The sequence below is a fragment of the Danio aesculapii genome, chromosome 24 (assembly GCF_903798145.1).
Source record: "Danio aesculapii chromosome 24, fDanAes4.1, whole genome shotgun sequence".
In the NCBI taxonomy this organism is placed as follows: Eukaryota; Metazoa; Chordata; class Actinopteri; order Cypriniformes; family Danionidae; genus Danio; species Danio aesculapii.
Genome location: NC_079458.1, coordinates 31100766 through 31120290, shown reverse-complemented (window position 1 = coordinate 31120290; position 19525 = coordinate 31100766). Strand labels below are relative to the sequence as shown.

At 33.6% G+C, this 19525-nt stretch overlaps 1 protein-coding gene across 1 annotated transcript; it reads right to left on the bottom strand.

Annotated features, from left to right (window-relative positions):
* Positions 1–1815: 1815 nt before the first annotated feature.
* On the bottom strand, positions 1816–10927 carry ngdn (neuroguidin, EIF4E binding protein). The gene is made up of 11 exons (XM_056450594.1): positions 10882–10927; positions 10603–10662; positions 10027–10098; positions 9804–9941; positions 7838–7922; positions 7121–7173; positions 5357–5471; positions 5074–5248; positions 3428–3575; positions 2070–2127; positions 1816–1989 (listed from the first exon to the last, which is right to left on the bottom strand). Exons 1-11 carry the CDS (start codon positions 10903–10905, stop codon positions 1970–1972), a joined length of 948 nt encoding a protein of 315 aa, XP_056306569.1. The 5' UTR covers positions 10906–10927; the 3' UTR covers positions 1816–1969.
* Positions 10928–19525: the final 8598 nt, after the last annotated feature.

Below are 19525 nucleotides of genomic sequence, written 5' to 3'. Positions count from 1 at the left end.
TTACATGCACTAAAACATATTGCCCAATTCACTGAGAAATTGATACAAATGTTCACTTTTAAAATGGGGTGTACTCTATGCTGAGTGTATGTGTGTGTGTATTTGTATATATGTCTAATGTCTAAGTTAAGGAATATTAGGCAGTTTTGTTTGTAATTTTAAATTTTACTTTGCTTTTTTCCCCCTCTCATCTGTTTTATGATGTCTTGCCTATATTATTAGGCTAATTATTTCCTTTTTCCTTTCCCTTCTCAATCAAAATCAGTCATCAGGCTGTACCTGGCAGTTTTTGGTATGCTCAGTGCTCAACCAGCTCTTTGGATTTTGTGAGACTAAAATGTGGTGCCTTTCCTCACTTTGCAGCATTTCACGTGTTTTGCTGGGGCTGAATGTGCATTGCAATGTCTCAATTTTGTCAAGTTGTGGTATTTCACACCTGATAAGCACTTTTTACATATGAATATAATGTTTAATATAAAACGGTGACCATTGTACTGAAAAAATGTGGGCAATTAATTTTTAAAAATCTGCAGCAATTAATTAAAATTGCAAGCTTCTCTAAATTTTAAACTTTGCTCAATTCTGCCTTAACGCAAGTAATCTGAAAGATCTGCTGAAAAGCTACCTGTTCTATTAATTATATGTCAAAGAAATTCAGCTTCTTAGTCAGGGAATTTGACATTTTTCTTAGAGTGAAAACCCTGTTCTTATTTTTCCTGAAGAAAACAAGATGGAAAAATGTTGTAAAGACATTGAAATTTACAGTAAGAAACAGAACCAATGGCTATTGTTACCAGTTGGATTTGTTTTCAATAGAAACATGTCAAGGGTAAATGACAATTTTCATTTTGTGGTGTACTGTGAAGTCTTTTATGCCAACATAAGGAATAGTTCTTCCAAAAATGATCTCTCGTTTAGTTCCAAACCTTTATGACTCTTCAGAAGACAAGAGATGTTTCATGGAATTACAATTAGTTTTATCTCCTAACTCTGATGTTCTCACAGTTGCAAGGCTACATTTCAAATTCTGACACTGATTAGATGCAGCTTCTCAGTTGTTGAATATTTTCCCTCAAAATTGCAAGGTGCAGGTCACAGTTCTGACAAAAGAAAGAATTGTTTGACGTAAACAGTACAATGTTGCTCTTATTTCCTCAGAATTATCTTGCGGTTTATGCTTTTTAACCAAATTGTGACTTACTTGCAGCTCTTTCCTAATTTGTTTCTGAATTGAATCCACCCTCCAAGTATGACTTTCTCACAATGTACATCTTGTAATTGTTACTGTTTTAAAGGACTTTCTCTCAATTGACTCTTGTTTCAGAATTGCATGTTTCTGGAACTCACTTTTTATTCCCTGCCCTCAATTTTGATATAATTTCTCAGAGTTCTAATCTTTTCCTTGTAACCAAGTTAAGGTTTTACAACTTCTGATTTGATGCAAAGATAAAGAAATGGTCACTAATATGTAATGAAAGTGATTTGGAATGATGTAAGAGTGAGTACATATTCACTGTTTTTGATGAACTTTGCTATTAACATTTGAAGTATTTAAACTGTTCCAACCTGAATTATGCTCTAGCTACCCAAGGACAGTTTAATGTTTTAATTTCACTTATCTGGCCGTAAATATTGAATAACCATGTTTTAAATTCACCAGCGTTCTGAACAGATTCTGGTGGGGGGGGAGAAAAAGTAACTGATGCAGGCATGGCTTGGAAAATAAAATGTTCATACTTAAATTGTAAATATGAAATTGTAACCATGTAATGGATCAGCGATTTGCAACTGAACATGCTTAAACACACCACTCACTTCATTTATTTTTTTTTATTAGAAAGCTAATCGACATACAAATCAAACAATTAGTTTGATCAGTGCTCACATCAATGGCTTACACAACGAAACCCAAACAATTTTGCACCATAAGAAATTTTTTTTTATCATTAATTGTCTCCTTGCCATCAGTTTACTTGCGTTTCCTGAAAACTGAAGATGAAAGCACTTATTAATATGGTATGTAATGTTTATTAACACTGGATACATATATTTAGAAATCAAACACTTACCTTTCTTTTTACCTTTCTTGATTATTTTCTTTTTCTTGGGCTTTGGATTACCAATATCCTATAGAAGGGAGGGAAAGTAGGACTGGTGATTTTGTGTCAGCAGCTGTTTAGCTTACTTGGAAATAGCATTTCATTTTTACAGTGTAACCGCATATACACTCACTGGCCACTTTATTAGATACACCTTACTTGTACCACTTTTGCCTTCAGAACTGCATTAATCCTTCATGGTATATATTTAACAAGGTACTGGAAATATTTCCAAAGATTTTGTTCCATATTGACATGATAGCATCACACAGTTGCTGCAGATTTGTCGGCTTCACATTCAAGATGCGAATCTCCCTCTCCACCACATCCCAAAGGTGCTTTTGGATTAAGATCTGGTGAATGTGGAGGCCATTTGAGTACAGTGAACTCATTGACATGTTCAAGAAACCAGTCTGGGATGATTTGCGCTTTGACATGGCCAGTTATCCTGCTGGAAGAAGTCATCAGAAAATAGGTACACTGTGGTCATAAAGGGATGGACATGGTCAGCAGCAATACTCGGGTAGGCTGTGGCGTTGACACGATGCTCAATTGGTACTAATGGGCCCAAAGTGCCAAGAAAATATCAACCACACCATTAAATCACCACCACCAGCCTGAACCGTTGATACAAGGTAGGATGGATCCATGCTTTCATGTTGTTGACGCCAAATTCTGATCCTACCATCAGACAAGGCAATGTTTTTCCAATCTTCTATTGTCCAATTTTGGTAAGCCTGTGTGAATTATAGCCTCAGTTTCCTGTTCTTAGCTGACAGGGGTGGCACCCGGTGTGGTCTACTGCTGTAGCCCGTCCGCCTCAAGGTTAGGTGTGTTGTGCCTTCAGAGATGCTCTTCTTCACACCTCAGTTGTACCAAGTAGTTATTTGAGTTACTGTTGCCTTTCTATTAGCTGGAACCAATCTGGCCATTCTCTGACCTCTGGCAACAACAAGGAATTTGTGCTCACTGGGTATTTTCTCTTTTTCTGACTATTGTCTGTAAACCCTAGAGATGGTTGTGCATGAAAATCCCAGTAGATCAGCAGTTTCTGAAATACTCAGACTAGCCCGTCAGGCACCAACAACCATGCCATGTTCAAAGTCACATAAATTACCGTTCTTCCCCATTCTGATGCTCGATTTGAACTGCAGCAGATCATCTTGACCATGTCTACATGAATAAAAATACAGAGATGCTGCCATGTGATTGGCTGATTAGAAATATGCTAAGTTGTACCTAATAAAGTGGCCGACGAGTATTTTATCCGTACAAAAAAAAAAACAACTCCTAAAATATTTGTAAAACTACACCAGACTCCAGCTCACCTGCACTTCTCCTCCTGTCAGAGCAGTGATGTCACTGAATCGTGTGATGTTACTCAGCTGGGATGTCATTCCCATCATTCCCCTCTTCCTGAGCTTTTGATCTCGTGTTGTACTGAGACGAACCATCATGGACTCCTCGTAGTTTTTCCTTTAGCAAAATATTTCAAAAAGATCAAGAAAAAAACTCAAAGATTATCAAGTTTTCTTTATATTTAACTCAATTGTTTGACCCCACACTTTACTCTTTAAGAACTGTAACAGAACATTTCCAACTCAGTATATCTCAGTATTTTTGCATGCCATCAGTACAATCCTTGCACGGCTAATAAAGTCCAATAAACAAAGCTATTTTACATTTTACAACATACAGAAATATCAAAAATGTAAACCTTTTTAAATGCATCTCTTTTTATTTTGCATAAAATTGTTACATTTATTTGATTTATTGGCTTTTAAACAGACATACAGACCAGATTTAATCTGATTCAGTATATTATAGAGTACAAATTAATTACAGCAATACTTTAGTTATATCACTTTATTGCCATGCTATAAGGTTGTTGCTAGATGACACGGTTGTGACAAAGTTAACCAGAATTATTTATATTATTCAATAAATTACTCCTTAATTGTATTTTAATTACATCTACATCTAAACCCAACCATCACAGTAATGTAAAAATAGTCATTGTAAATGTATTATTTAATTTAATTAAAAAATCCGCAATAAATTGTATTTTAATAACATGTACCCCAGCTATCACAGTACTGTAAAAATATGGAATTATTGTTGTACAGTCACAAAAAGTATGCTATTTTGATGTGCGTATCCGCAGCTGTATCCTATCTAGGCTTTTCCCCATTTTAAGATCATAGCCACATCCTGGTTGAGCTTTTAATTGTACGGTGTGTGTGGTTAATTAGTTTTTCAATATTTGCTAGATATTTATTAGTGTAATCTCTAATATTTGGGATTAATATTCTTGATGATCTATGACTTAATATTCTTGATGATCTATGACTAATTAGTAGGGCCAGACGGAATCTTCGCCGCGCACACTGAGTTCAATAACAGAAAGCTGATTGGCTATTGCATGTTGGTCTCGTTTGTAGTTGTAATACCGGAAATTACATTAGGACTAGTGAAATAAATTACTACAACATCACGAAAACCAAGCAACAACAACAAAAAAAGAATTAAAATGAGCATTAGATGTAACGTTACATGGACGTCAGAAAAATAAGACCTGCGCAAAAATATTTAAGACCTAGAACAGCGAATTTAAGACCTTTTAAGGCCTAAAATTTCGATTTTTAAATTTGAGACTTTTTAAGACCCCTCGGAAACCCTGCTATAGAAATGAAAAAATTATGGAAAACGATAGCTGTTTATCAACATTCTTTAGTTTATCTTAAAGCTCAAACAGGTTTGGAACAACTGGAGGCTGAGTAAATAGCAGAACTTTCATTTTTGGGTGAACTTCCCCTTTAAGTTTTTTTTTGGGAATACAAATATTCTTACATGTATTACTGTACATAAATTCTTAACCTTTTCCTAAGGTTTTGTGAATCCAGCCCAGGTGATATATGATTAAATGGGTTAATCTATTAGAGGAGATTGGATGTAAATTTCATGCATGTCGTACCTGTTGAGCTCTTCTCTGCTTTGGCGGTCGGTCTGGAAGTCTCTGCGATCTCGAATCTCCTCAGGAGCGTCACTATACTGCTGCCGGAGCTCCTGAATGACGGAGCTGCGCAGTGCCGCTCTCTTCTGCTTCTCCACTCGCTCCTTCTGACGATCTGCTTCCGTCAGGTCTCCATCTGTGTGTGGACAGCAGAGGTTTAGCTTTCACTTTCAACTAATTAACAATACTGTTGTTTGTCACTGCATTTTAATATTGAAGTGAAATAATAAATGAAGGAATATACCATAATGCATTGGGGCAATTCGAGGAGGTACGTATCTCCTGCCGCCTGAAGGCTCTTTTTGCTCCTTTGTTTTTCCTCCGACACCCTCGTCATCTGAATCCTCAGACTCACTGAGCTGCAAAATAAATAGAGATTTAAACAATATATACTTAGTAATGTCAGCATTTGTCAATACATTTTATAAAGGTTCTGTTCTGTTTTTTATAGCTGTTCTATTTAATATTTCAAAAAGCCAGATAATCTGCATTATTACTAATCTTCATCATCACATGGCACTTCAGAAATCATTTCAATCTGCTGCTCAGCTACACAATTATTTTTTTCTGCTTAAAATATTTGTGACAACTGATGCATTGATGGCAAGTACTGAATCATAGTTTCCACTAATATCAAGCTAAAATATTTTAATAAACTCTACATATATAGTTGAAGTCAGAATTATTAGCCCCCCTTTGAATTTTTCTTTTGATATTTTAAATATTTCTCAAATGATGTTTAACAGAGCAAGGAATTTTTCACAGCATGTCTGATAATATTTTTTCTTCTGGAGAAAGTCTTATTTGTTTTATTTCGGCTAGAATAAAAGCAATTTAAATTTTTTTTTAGAAACATTTTAAGGTCAAAATTATTAGCCCCTTTAAGCTATATTTTTTTCGACTGTCTACAGAACAAACCATTGTTATACGATAACTTGCCTAATTACCATAATCTGCCTAGTTAACCTAATTAACCTAGTTAAGCCTTTAAATGTCACTTTAAGCTGTATAGAAGTGTCTTGAAAAATATCTAGTCAAATATTATTTACTGTCATCATGGCAAAGATAAAATAAATCAGTTATTAGAAATGAGTTATTAAAACTATTATGTTTAGAAATGTGTAGAAAAAAATTTATTTCCGTTAAACAAATTGGGGAAAAAAATAAACGGGGGATAATTCAGGAGGGGCTAATAATTCTGACTTCAACTGTATACACACACACGTGGATTAAAGATAAGACATGCTATTTTGGTGTCAACATGAAATAAGTTTTTTAGAAAGCATATCTTGAACAGAAAGCTTTTATCTCAGAGAAAACAAATTACAAATGCAAGTATCTACTTAAATATTCCATAGAAGTATTGTGGAAAAAAAAAGTCGAAACATGGATCTATTTACATTTAATCTTCTTTTAAAAAACAGAAAATAAATTATTGGTAACATTTTATTTTGATGGTCCATTTGAGTATTAGTAGACTGTCTGCTTAGTATCTGTTGATACTGCTCCTTCAACAGACATGGAACTGACTATAAGAAATATTGCAAGTACATGTCAACTTACACTAACCCAAACCTGACAGTTGTGGTTAACCTAACAGCCTAACTTATAATCTAATAAGAATTAGTTGGCATGTAGATACAATGTAACTTAAATTCAACAAACGGACCATCAAAATAAAGTGTGACCCCATAATTAAACAAGAACTTCTGGTTGAGTTGATGCAGAATGTTTACACTATTATGCTAGCTGAGAAAGCTCAAAAACACTTAAGAAAACACATGCAAATAGAAAAACTGATCAATTTGACTACAAATTAATTTTAACATCACATACAAATACAGAAACCTTCTGGAAATAGCACAGACCACAGTAGAAATGTTGTCTGGGACCTCAAAAAGTGACAAAAATTTGACAATCTCAGAAATCTCTTTACTTGCAGTGTGTTTGAGCTCTCTTGGCCACCATACATTATGCTTACTATATTACTGCATAAGAAGAGTTTTACCTTGCTGACCAGATTCTGAGGATTAGGGCGAAAGTGTAGAGGATCATTTTCAGCTGGAAGAAACAAAGAGTACCATTAAAGTCAGTAAACTTGAAAACCATTGTAAACGATGGGTGTTTTTTTTTAAAGCATTCCACTAGGGAACTGTTGAAATCTCTTTGATGCGCTCAATGGATAGAAGGGAGGAAATTTAAGTGGCCTTGAAGATCGGCTGCGCCTGTTACATACGCTTAAAAAAACTGCATAATGGTCCTCCTCAAACCACAGGTGCAGAATGTTTGATGTTGTTCACATAACCTCAGGATGAACCGTTGTATGTTATTAAGAATAAAGTGTACCCAACTGGGAGGAGAGATGAAGTCTGATCATCTTTCTTGCTCTTTCTCTTGGAGGACAGATCTTTGGCCAGCACCCAAATTTTAGCAATAAAAATGGAGCCCCTCTTTGCAGAGGCTTTGGAAGCTATATCGTGGGGTCAGATCACATTGGCCAATATTTCTCGGACTTACGAGTTGGTCCTTCCAAAACAATTGTATTGCTTGATTAGCATGGTGTGACACTTTCTTTCTGTTGATTAGAACCCCACTTGTCTCATGTTAGTGGTAAATAAATACAAACCATACTAAAATATTTGGCATGCTAAAAAAACAATACATTTAAACCAACAATAGATTCTTAACAACAGCATTGGTGTGTGCATAAGAATGAAAAACTCACAGAGACTGCCTGTCACTGCCGTCCGCACTAACTTATCTATTTGATATTTCAGCTTCTGATCAAGGGGGCGCATCTTCTCCAAAACCTGTACCAAGAGCACAATTTTGACAAAGTGAAAAGGGTTTATTATGGCAGACTCAGAGCCTGATGTATAATTAAATTCAGAACCAGAATGATTCATTATCAAGTTGTACTTCCACATACAAAGAATGTGCTTGGGCAGTATTAGTACATATCGTTATACAAATGCAAGGGAATGTGTACACAAAGTATGGTATGCTAAATAAATACATTAATACTATTAAAATAGTGTTATTAGTGTTGTGGCTAAGGTTTCATTTTAGTTTAGTAATTATTGCAGTGACTGGAAACCAACTTGTGTAAAGGTTCACACACTAAGAATGAAATAATAAATCAACTCAGGGTATAATGAGGTATTTTTCTTTCTTTTAAGATAATATATTACAACCTTAAGTCACTTTTTAAAGAAGTAACTAAACGTGTTAGTTTCTTTTTAAGGAAAATAATGTGAGAGTATGTGTTATGTTATGCATGTACGTTTTTTCCTTATATTTTAGATGAAGATAGGCTTAAAATTGTAAAATATTACTTTTAAAAGTAACTTTACCCAACACTGCTCCTCAAACAGCATAAGCAAATGTTTATTTGAGATTTTAAACTAATAGCAAAATACTATCAACAGCTCATGAATAGCTTAGAATCTCTATTTTAGGTAACATCTGTTACTAAAATCTAAACTTTTTCCAACAAAGATTGAAATTTCAAAGCATTTTCCCCTTATTTTTACAGATACATTTTGTATATTCCAATTTTAGAAACACTTCTGCAAGTTCTGTTTGTAAGGATTAAAAGTAAAACAATATATTAAAAAAAATAAATAAATAAATAAAAAAAATAGATGAAACTTATGTGACTTTATTACACATTATTTTCATCCATTTCTAAAGCTGGAATATACAAAAATGAATGCAGCCAAAAATAAAAGAAAACAGTAAATAATTATTAAAATAATAAAATATTGATCTTATATAGGGAAAAACTAGAGCTTGTATTGTAAGATTTTATAAGGTTGCGATATAATATCTTATAATATCTACAAGCAATCATTTCAAAGATAACAGCATACTTTTTAACTAGCTAGCAATTATCTTGAAATCAAACCTGTTAGTGTTAGTCCAGTTACTTTTCCAGAGTAGCAGGTTAACATTAGTGTTCTTAATTATCACGTGACCTGTACTGATGTCATTCATAGACTCTACGGGTCAAATGTTTTTTTTAGTTTTTTTTGAAAATGTAAATATTTTCAATTCTAGACAAAGCTGTTCTTTTAAAATCTGTTATGTGTATATATGTACACATCAGAGATGTTTGGAGCTTTATCAGATGGCATCAAATAAATAAATCTATAGTAAATAAAAAAGTTTGGAATTTATTTAGTATTGATGTTCACATATAAAACAAAGTAATGGTTTTCAATGCACGAGCTGTCTTTTTACCACAGTTTCTTGTAATTTTAAGTGAACTTCATTTCATATCATATTTTTTAATTTAATGCCATGTCAGCAACCATGTTTTTTTATGGCAAACAAATCTATTCATTAAAAATAAATACAATTAAAAACCAAAAAAATAAAAACAAAATAAATTAAATAACATTTTCATATTAATATATAATAAAAATTCTACAATTTGTTCTGGTAAAACTTTTTTGAAAATCCCTTTAAATGAGTTCAATTCATAAAAATACCTTCTACATTCATTAAAAGTGGGACAGTCCAATAGATTTCTTAAAAAGTAAACTTATTCAAATAATTTCGAATGGAAGTTCTCTAATGCCGAAATTCCAGTCTAAAAACAATATAGTAATATATATAGTTTATTTATTTTTAAATGCATAAACGCAGTCTCTGACACTGCTCTGTGCTTTACAAGGTTTGTGCCTTACTGTCCGTATGGTGACCAGTCTGTGGATTGCGCTGTTGTCCTTCAGACTTTCACCTTCTGTCTTTAAACTGATCAAATGAGTGATGTCTTGCAGATAAAACAGTAACAGATGATATCTCAAGTCTAGAAAAGACAAACCCTAAAGCAAGTAGAAAAATAATCAAGTCATGCACATGATTGTAGGTCGAGTTATTAACTTTTTTTTTTTTACCAGAGACCTTTACCTTGGAAGTTTGGTAAGCTTTCTCTCTGACTTTCTTTATCAGGTCCCGAACATGACAGGTTACTGAAGCAACCTGAAAATATCAATCAGCATCATCACATCTCCATGTTCATCTAGTGTGCTAGCTGGATTACTTAAAGTTTAGTCTGTTACGATTACAAATTGAACGCACTGTGAAAATTATGTTAAAAGACTGTAACGATACTAAAGCTATCAACAATCAAAGTGAACAATTTCCTTACTATTTACAATGATTAACTTACATTAAATGCAATTTTAAATGAAATACTGTTACATTTATCATCTTTGTTGTTGTTTTTAAGGAAAATGTTTAGCTGTTTACAATGAACAAAAATGTGATCAACAATACCAGAATTCGACTAAATGATATGAAAAAGCACGAGAAGAGTAATTTATAATGAGAGAGCAATGAGAAAGAACAAAAACAAACTAACTGGAGAGAAGCAATACATAACAAATAATATACTTGATTGAGTGAATATTCTGTAATCATATTGTCTATAAAAATATAGAATTGTGATGCAGACCGTTCTCAAAAATAAGCATCTAACCTCACCTGTTCAGTGAGACTGTTGAGTAGACGGACAGCATTCGGAAGATCACGGTCTATAACATCCTACAAACCAAAAATTATTAAATATTAATATGTATTAATACATATCTAAAAGGCTATCGTGTTAGCCAATGTTCAGTTTTAATCCTCTTAACCGAGAAATAAAACAGTACATTCAATGACAGTATAATAAAAATATTAAAGAATACTAATCCCATCGCAACACGTCTATGTTTAAGTTTGATTAAAGACAAATTAAACTTATTCAAGAGAGAAACTCACGTTTCCAACTACGATGGCCGCCATCTTGAATTAAGCAAAGTTCATACGGAAAGCGTGTGGGGACAAAACTCAAAGAAGGCAATTCGGGAAAATTCGTCTCGACCATCAGCTTAACCGGTTTCTTCAAGCGTTGACAGGACGATTCAAATGTGCTCAAATGTGATTTGATTATTATATACATGTTGCAATTCATACACAGTGGTAAAAGGACCAACGACCGTTCTTATGGAGCATTTACAGCGTCATTTTGATGTAATTTGTTTTGTATGAAGTCCTTTGGCATTTTTAGTTTATCGTTTATGATGGGATTTTTAAATCAACATAAGACGGTTTTTCTGCTGGTTTTAAGCAAGTTTGTGACTGATGTGTTTTAAACTGGTTTTAGACCGATAACAGCTAGTCTGTGTATAAGTCAACCATGTTTTTTTTTTTATTATTAAAGTGCAGTGACCATGTTTTAGCTCATTGGAAAGTGTATAGACCTAACTACAATTAGGTTGCAAAAGCGAATTGTTGCAAAATTGTGAGTTTTATGTAACTACTTGATCTAGTTAATTTCCAATTGTTGTAAAACCATGAATCATTTTCCGGAAATATTATAAACTAAAATATAACTAGTTTTTTCTGCACACATCTACTTTTTTGTTTTTAATTTACAGTTCAAAACTATTAAATGATTTCACTAAATGATTGACTATTCTAAATTTTCGACTGTCCAGCAGTTTTGCCTTTCATCAGAAGATGGCGCAGGACTCCATATTACTCATTGTCTCATCATCAGCGTCTGTGAGTCTGCCGGAGGAGTAGCAACTACACTGAAAGATAATGTGAGTTTCTGAACACACTGCAGAATGTATTGGATCCAATGTTTTTTTTTTTTCTTGTTTTTTGATTCTTTTATTTTATGGGCGTTTGTATTTCGGCCTACTTAAAATGATGTTTTATCAATGGCTTCAGTGAACAATTCTTAAAATATGCCTTTATAATATAAGTATGAAGACCATTTCAGCAAAATCTAAATAAGTTTTTCAACCATAAAGAACCTTTTATATAATCTATTTATTATTTGTCAAAATTGCAAGAAATATATATTTTTTTGGTATAGCATCAGGACTGATGCGAATAAAGAAATCTAAGTAAACGTGTAAAAAACGTGATATATAATACATTAATATATAATACATTTATATCCTCTATTTTTTAATTGCTGCACAGTAGTTATTGGAAACATAGATGCAAAAAAGAATCTTTATTGTTTATAGTTTAAAGCGTATTTTGTGATATTTATTTTCTGCTGTAAAAAAAGCTATGGTTAAATAATATAATAGTTATTATTTTAATATATAGAATCTAATAGTACAAATAATAGTAATAATAATAATAATAAATAAAAATAATCATAATCATTTTCAACAAACATTTGAACTAAAATTATTATTTCTAAAATAAAAAATGATCCAAGAGTACTGATAAATTCAAGCTATATGATCAAATTCTCCGAACAGAAGAATCATCCATATACAGTTTTTCTTAGTCGTTTAAACACAATTACTTTTACTTCAGACACAATGACTGCAACATGTAACTGATGCACCAACCCCCTGAACCAATTCTGCTAAACTACAAGCGCAATTCATGCGTTACACTCAAACTGCAGGATTACAGTTTTTCCCAGTTGTTTAAACACATTTTCTGAAAGCATGTCTCATATTTCAAATGACACACAAACCATCACATAAATAGACATTTATAAGAATTCAATTCAATTCACCTTTATTTGTATAGCGCTTATACAATGTAGATTGTGTCAAAGCAGCTTCACATAAAAGGTCATAGTAAATAGGAACAGTGTAGTTCAGTTTGTAGTTGATCCAGTTGATCACTGATGTGCTTAATGTAAAACACTATGACCACTTCTTCTCCATTCATCATAATGACTTACTGTAAGCCTTTTTTTGTTCAGTGTTACACTTACTATAGACAGTACATAGGCCTACTTAAGTGCATTGTAAAATATTTCAGAATTTTGTTTTTACACAAAACACACAAATACACTGTACCAAATATATTTTACTGTATTTTCCCACAAAAACAGTGTACACAATGTTCATCCCAACCAACACAAAGTTGCACATAACGTGGTCTACTTATACCATCAACAGTAGTATTTACAAAATACAGTTACAGTAAAGAAAAAAGAAAAAAAGCTATGCTGCATCCTCTCTTTTTTCTGGCCACAGCACCTCTTCATTCTATTTCTTTTTTGTATATATTTGGGCATTATTCTGGTTTCACTTTTGTACATTAAATCAATTTTGTTGGCAGTTCTGTTGTCAGTCTTTTGCTTACACCCTCACATTGTGAAATTAGCAAACTTTAAATGGTATTCCTTATAAGAAAGTTTTGTGAAAGTCACGACAGATAGGCGTGCGCTTTGTCTACGACACGAATCATATTCCTGTACTCCACTGGAAAACCAGAATGTTCACGCACAGGTGACGTAAATGTGTCTGGGGGGATCTACAATCTCAATAAATGTGAAGCAGCCATCCTGCGTATACAGTAGTAACCAAGTGTGAACGCTCACTCAAGTCACATGACATGACCTGCACTTGGAAAATACTAACTTAAGAATATAATATTTAGAACAAAAGCTCATCATTACTAATACAATTGAATCAAATGTGATAAAATAAAGATGTGTTTAAATTGGTGCCATTAGTTAGAGACAAGTGACGTCAACCTCAACAATGGGCAGCAGGGGGCATGAGAGTACCACGGTATGCCACGAGAGTTTCGCGATATGTATCGTGGTTGGTGTATCGCGATATTTCGGTTCAGTTTCAATATCTTTACACCCCTAATATATATCAGTCTATCACTGTTTGGTGAATTCAGTATGTTCATTTACTTTATAGCAATACCTCTCAAACCCAGATTATATCAATATTAGTCAGTTAAATAATACGTGTGTTTAAGATTGATTACAGCAGCGTGTGTGTTCTATACGGTGTCAAAATTGTGTTTTGTTATATTGTTGTAAAGTTTTGAATGAAGTCATTTTGCAAAAGATCTGATGTGCTTTGCTGTTTGTGTGTGTGGATGTGGAAATGCTGTGTAGTGTTTTGACAAAATGAGCCTTAATTTCAAAATTGTGCTTAAGGCAAACATAAAAAACTGTAAGCACATCAGTGATCAACTGGTTCTTATAAATGTCTATTCATGTGATGGTTTGTGTGTGTCATTTGAAAACAAACTACCATTTTGAGAAGAAATTATGTTTTTTTAAATGTAAAGTTTCATTTTGCCGGAGAATTGCAGGGTTTTGCCCAATGTGTGTGTGTTTTTTGATTTGTGTGTAGAGTTCTGACAATATGAGGCATGCTTTCAGAAAATTTGTGTTAGTAGTGATTATTAAACCACACTGAACGGAGCTAAACTGAACTGAACTTAAACACTACAAACTGAACTACACTGTTCCTATTTACTATGACCCTTTATGTGAAGCTGCTTTGACACAATCTACATTGTATAAGCGCTATACAAATAAAGGTGAATTGAACTGAATTGAACAATTGGGAAAAACTGTAAGAATGTGCATATTTCAGTCAATATAATACATTTTGTGAGTGTGTGTTTGACAGAATTAGCACAAAAGCAGTATACAGAGGCACATCTATGCATTCAGTGAGGTCTTGCTAATGATCAGAGATGAGAAACCGTCTGAAGTGAGAGCGGATAGAGACAGATGTGTGTGAGTAAAGCTCTCTGTGTGGCCTTGAGCCGCCGCTGCCGCCGCTCTTCCTGTTAACCTGCTGACATGATGGACCTTACAGGAATCACTAATCAAGCCCTGTCTGGCCATCCGTATCTATAAAAGGAAAAATCATACATGCTTTTCCCGAACATACACTTTCCGGTTACATGTTGTGTCTGTGTTTGTGTCTGCTGGAAAAATAATGTAATTATTATCAGTCTCTAAAGCAGCAGCCATGTTGGTTTCCATTCATATGGATTGGAGGGGGAAAAGCAATAAAAAGTTCTGCCATCAGGCCTTCTTTCATCAGTTAAATGGGTTTCGAGTCTCTTTCTGTTCTCGGTTTGGATGTTGTTTAGTGCCGTTTAAAGAAAGGCTCCCACTTACATTAGTCTTGGCTGGTAATATCATTAGCTGAAAGAAACTCTTGCTTTTTTTACACCTGCTTTCAGATGCGTTTGAGTCGATTGGATCACATGTAGATGAGGGAGAGACAGTCCTCTTTTCATCTTGTTTGTCCACTTTCTGGATTTCTTTGAGGCGATGCTTTTTGTTTGGACTTTTTCAGACTTTTCAATCTAATAATGAAATGTAAATCTAATAATTTAAGTTGTGCAATTCACAGTCCAAAATTACATTGAATATGCTCATTGGAAATATGTTGTTTAGCCTACTTTAAGGGTTTATAAACCTTTAATGGATATGACAGTGTAGAGTATTGACAGGAAATCATGGGGAGCAGATAGAGGGGAAGGATTGGCAATGGACCTCGAGTCACCACTAAAATGCATGTGGTAAATCTGGCCGCATTGTTCAAGGTAGAAATAATCAGAACACTTTTGTGTTTTGTAATTTTAATAAAATAAAAATGTTAGAAATAAATATATACAATTAAAGTCAGAATTATTAGCCTCCCTTTGAATTATTATTTTTAAAAAATATTTCCCAAATGATGTTTAACAGAGCAAAGAAATTTTCACAGTATGTCTGATGATATTTTTTCTTCTGGAGAAAGTTTTATTTGTTTTATTTTGTCTAGAATAAAAAAAGTTTTTATTAAAAAAAAAACATTTTAAGGTCAAAATGATTAGCCCCTTTAAGCTATATATTTTTTCGATAGTCTACAAAACAAACCTTCTTTATACAATAACTTGCCTAATTACCCTAACCTGCCTAGTTAACCTAATTAACCTTGTTAAGCCCTTAAATGTCACTTTAAGCTGTATAGATATGTCTTGAATAATATCTAGTCAAATATTATGTACTGTCATCATGACAAAGATAAAAGAAATCAGTTATTAAAGATGAGTTATTAAAACTATTATGTTTAGAAATGTGTTGAAAAAAATCTTCTCTCCGTTAAACAGAAATTAGGGGAAAAAATAAACAGGGGGGCTAATAATTCTGACTTCAACTGTGTATATATATATATATATATATATATATATATATATATATATATATATATATAGGAAAAATTAGGGTACTGATATGTGGGTTTTATTTTAACTGTTATTAAATTACCAAATAAAAAAACTATCAAAATGACATGCTGAGTATAGTGTTATTGTTTGAATTATTAAAGTGAGACAAGTTTCGTGTATGGAATGAAATGGATTGTTGGTAATTTTATTGATCATTAAATCAAACTGCACGATCTATTTATTCTGTTAATGATCGGTTGACACCAGTTTTCCTTCAAGAAAATTACAGAAATAAAACACCTTAATTTGGGGGGCCCCCTTGACGCAGGGCCCACCGCAGTGTGTGCCCGTCCGCTAGGCCACTGAGCCTAAATAAAATGATGATTAACTGTGAAACATTATAAGACAACTAAAATAGGTCAATATCCTCAAAGGAATTAAAGAAAATAAATTTACAATGCTTCATTAATTGAAGAACCCCAAAGACAATAAAGTAGAACCCCAAAATAGAAAAAGTTGGGACAGTGTGGAAAACGCAAATACAAAAAAAAAAAAAAAAAAGCAGTGATTTCTAAATTTACTTTGACTTGTATTTCATTGCAGACAATACAACAGCACATTATTTAATGTGTTCCCTGTGATTGTTACTGTTTTTTTTAAATAAACACATATTCCAATTTTGGTTCTTGCAACACATTTCAGAAATAGTTGGAACTGTAAAGCATTTACCACTTTGTAATGTTGCCATTCTTTTTCACAACACTTAAAAGGTGGTTAAGGACTGAAGACACCAAGTGATGAAGTGTTTCAGGTGTAATTTTGTCCCATTCTTCGTGCAAACAAGTAGGTAACTGTAGGTAGGCCAGTCAAGTACCTGTATCCTCTTCCACCGCAACCAGGACTTTGCAATGTGCCGAATGTGGTTTTGCATTGTCTTGTTGAAATATGTTCATCCCTGGAAAAGGGATCCAAAATCTTTATGTACTTTTCAGCAATAATGGTGCCATCACAGAAGTGCAACCTTTGCCAAGGGCACTGACACAACCCTATACCATGACAGCCCTGGCTTTTGGACATGTTGCTGAAAATGATGGATGATCCTTTTTTTATTGGTCTGGAGCACACAGCGTCCATTTCTCCCCCAAAAAATACCTGAAATAATGATCTATTTGACCACAGTACACGTTTCCAATGGGTGATGGTCCCTCCCAGATGCCCCCAAGCCCAGAGAAGTCGACGGCGACTCTGGACACTGTTAACATAGGGCTTCCTTTTGGCACAGTACAGTTTTACATTTTTGGATGTAACTATGTATTGTTGTCTTGAGCATGTGGTGATATGGCTTATTCCTTGATTCATTTAATTATGTTATACACTGTTGAGGGTGAAATATCCAAATGTCCTCCTATCTTTTTTTGAGGAACATTGTTTTTTAAACATTTGAGTAATTTATTTGTTGGCAAACTGGTGATCCTCAGCCTATCTTTGCTGCTTCTGTACCAAATCATAATTACAATCACCTGTTGACATCACCTGTTTCAAATCACATTATTATTTAACCAATTTACCTGATTACTAGCCCTAAACTGCTCCTGTCCCAACTTTTTTGGACTGTGTTGTAGGTCTGAATGACAGGAAAGGATGCATATTTACAAATGAAATTAAGCTAACAAGACAAAACATGAAATATTTTGTGTTCATATTGTCTGCAATGAAACACAAGTCAAATGTGAATGTAGAAATCACTACTTTCTTTTTTTATCAGCATTTTCCATACTGTGCCAACTTGTTCTGATTTGGGTTTGTAAATCTTTAATGGTCTACTGTAGAAACAAAAAAGTCAGCTACATCTTGCATGTCCTCAAGCTGAGTAAATTAAGAGTACATTTAAAGTTTGGCTGATCTATGTCTTTAATTCAAGTTGTAAACAGAGCCTTAGAGATGCGGTCTAATTAGTGTAAGCCTGAATAAAATAACATCACACCTTCAGCTCCTCTCACCACACTAACAGAGTACAAAGATAAAGACAGTTGAAAGTGAGTGAAATACAGACCTCATTGCAAACCTATAGACCCCTGACCAAGCGCAGCAATCCAAGCAGATTGGCCTCATGGTCATGCAAAAAAAAAAAAAAAAAACCCAGGCCACATTACAATGAATGCAATAGTGTGACGGTGTGAGGCGCTGTTCAATGACAATGGAGATCCACAAACCCCCACACTGACTGACTGTCAGGGGACTCAGAACAGTTATGCGTCCTGCCACATAAAGGATTACCAGGGCTGTTTCTGTTACTCAGATAACATACAACTGCTTTCCACAAAGACACCATGCAGGCAAAGCAAAATCCTGCGGAGTTGTGGGAATTGAGCTTTCTCTTTTCCACAAGAGGCTTTTGATTTAAGGCCTGACATTCATGCATAATTCCGGCTTTTTACCCACTTTCCCCATATCAATGATAAAGAATGAGAGTTAATATTTGTTTGGGATTTCGTCCTTTTTCAAGGCTGTTTTATCTTGAATAATTATAAAATTGTCGTTTTTTAAACAATTATTTTGTAGTTATGCTATTATCTGTTTTATTTAGATAATCTAAAAGTTGCCTTTATTTATGTAGCAGTATATTGATGATTTGTAATTTTATTAGTGGCGTTAAATTGATGTTTATTTATATATCATTGATTCGTAATTTTATTAGTGACGTTAATGTTTATTTAAATATTGCTGATTAATTATTTTATTAGTGACGTTAATTAAAGTTTATATATTTATCGATGATTCGTGATTTACTTAGTGACATTAATTTAATGTTTATTTATATATCAAATTCTAATTTATTGTTTTTTTTGTATGTAATTTTACTAGTGATGTTAATTTAATGATTAGGGTGACGCGGTGGCGCAGTGGGTAACAAGATCTCCTCACAGCAAGAAGGTCGCTAGTTCGAGCCTTTGCTGGGTCAATTGGCATTTCTATGTGGAGTTTGCATGTTCTCTCCTTGTTCACGTGGGTTTCCTTCGGGTGCTCCGGTTTCTCCCATAAGTCCAAAAACATGTGGTATATGTGAATTGGGTAAGCTAAAATTGGCCGAAGTGTATGTGTGTGATTGAGTGTGTATGGGCGTTTCCCAGTGATGGGCTGCAGCTGGAAGGGTATCCACTGCTTAAAACATATGCTGGATAAATTGGCGGTTCATTCCACTCTGGCGACCCCAGATTAAAAAAAGGGACTAAGCCGAAAAGAAAATGAATGAATTTAATGTTTATTTATATAACGATGATTCGTAATCTTATTAGAGACGTTAATTTAATGTTTATTTATATATTGATGATTCGTAATTTTATCAGAGACGTTAATTTAATGTTTATTTATGTATCAATGATTCATCATTTTATTAGTGGCGATAAATTAATGTTTATTTATGTATCGATGATTCATCATTTTATTAGTGGCGATAAATTAA

Coding starts and splice junctions, on each gene's coding strand:
- ngdn (XM_056450594.1), bottom strand. CDS start 10,905: ATGGCGGCCATCGTAGTTGGAAAC. Junction 7,923..9,803: donor GACTGGTCACCATACGGACA/GTAAGGCACAAA, acceptor CTCTTGGTACAG/GTTTTGGAGAAGATGCGCCC. Junction 2,128..3,427: donor TGACAGGAGGAGAAGTGCAG/GTGAGCTGGAGT, acceptor TCCCTTCTATAG/GATATTGGTAATCCAAAGCC.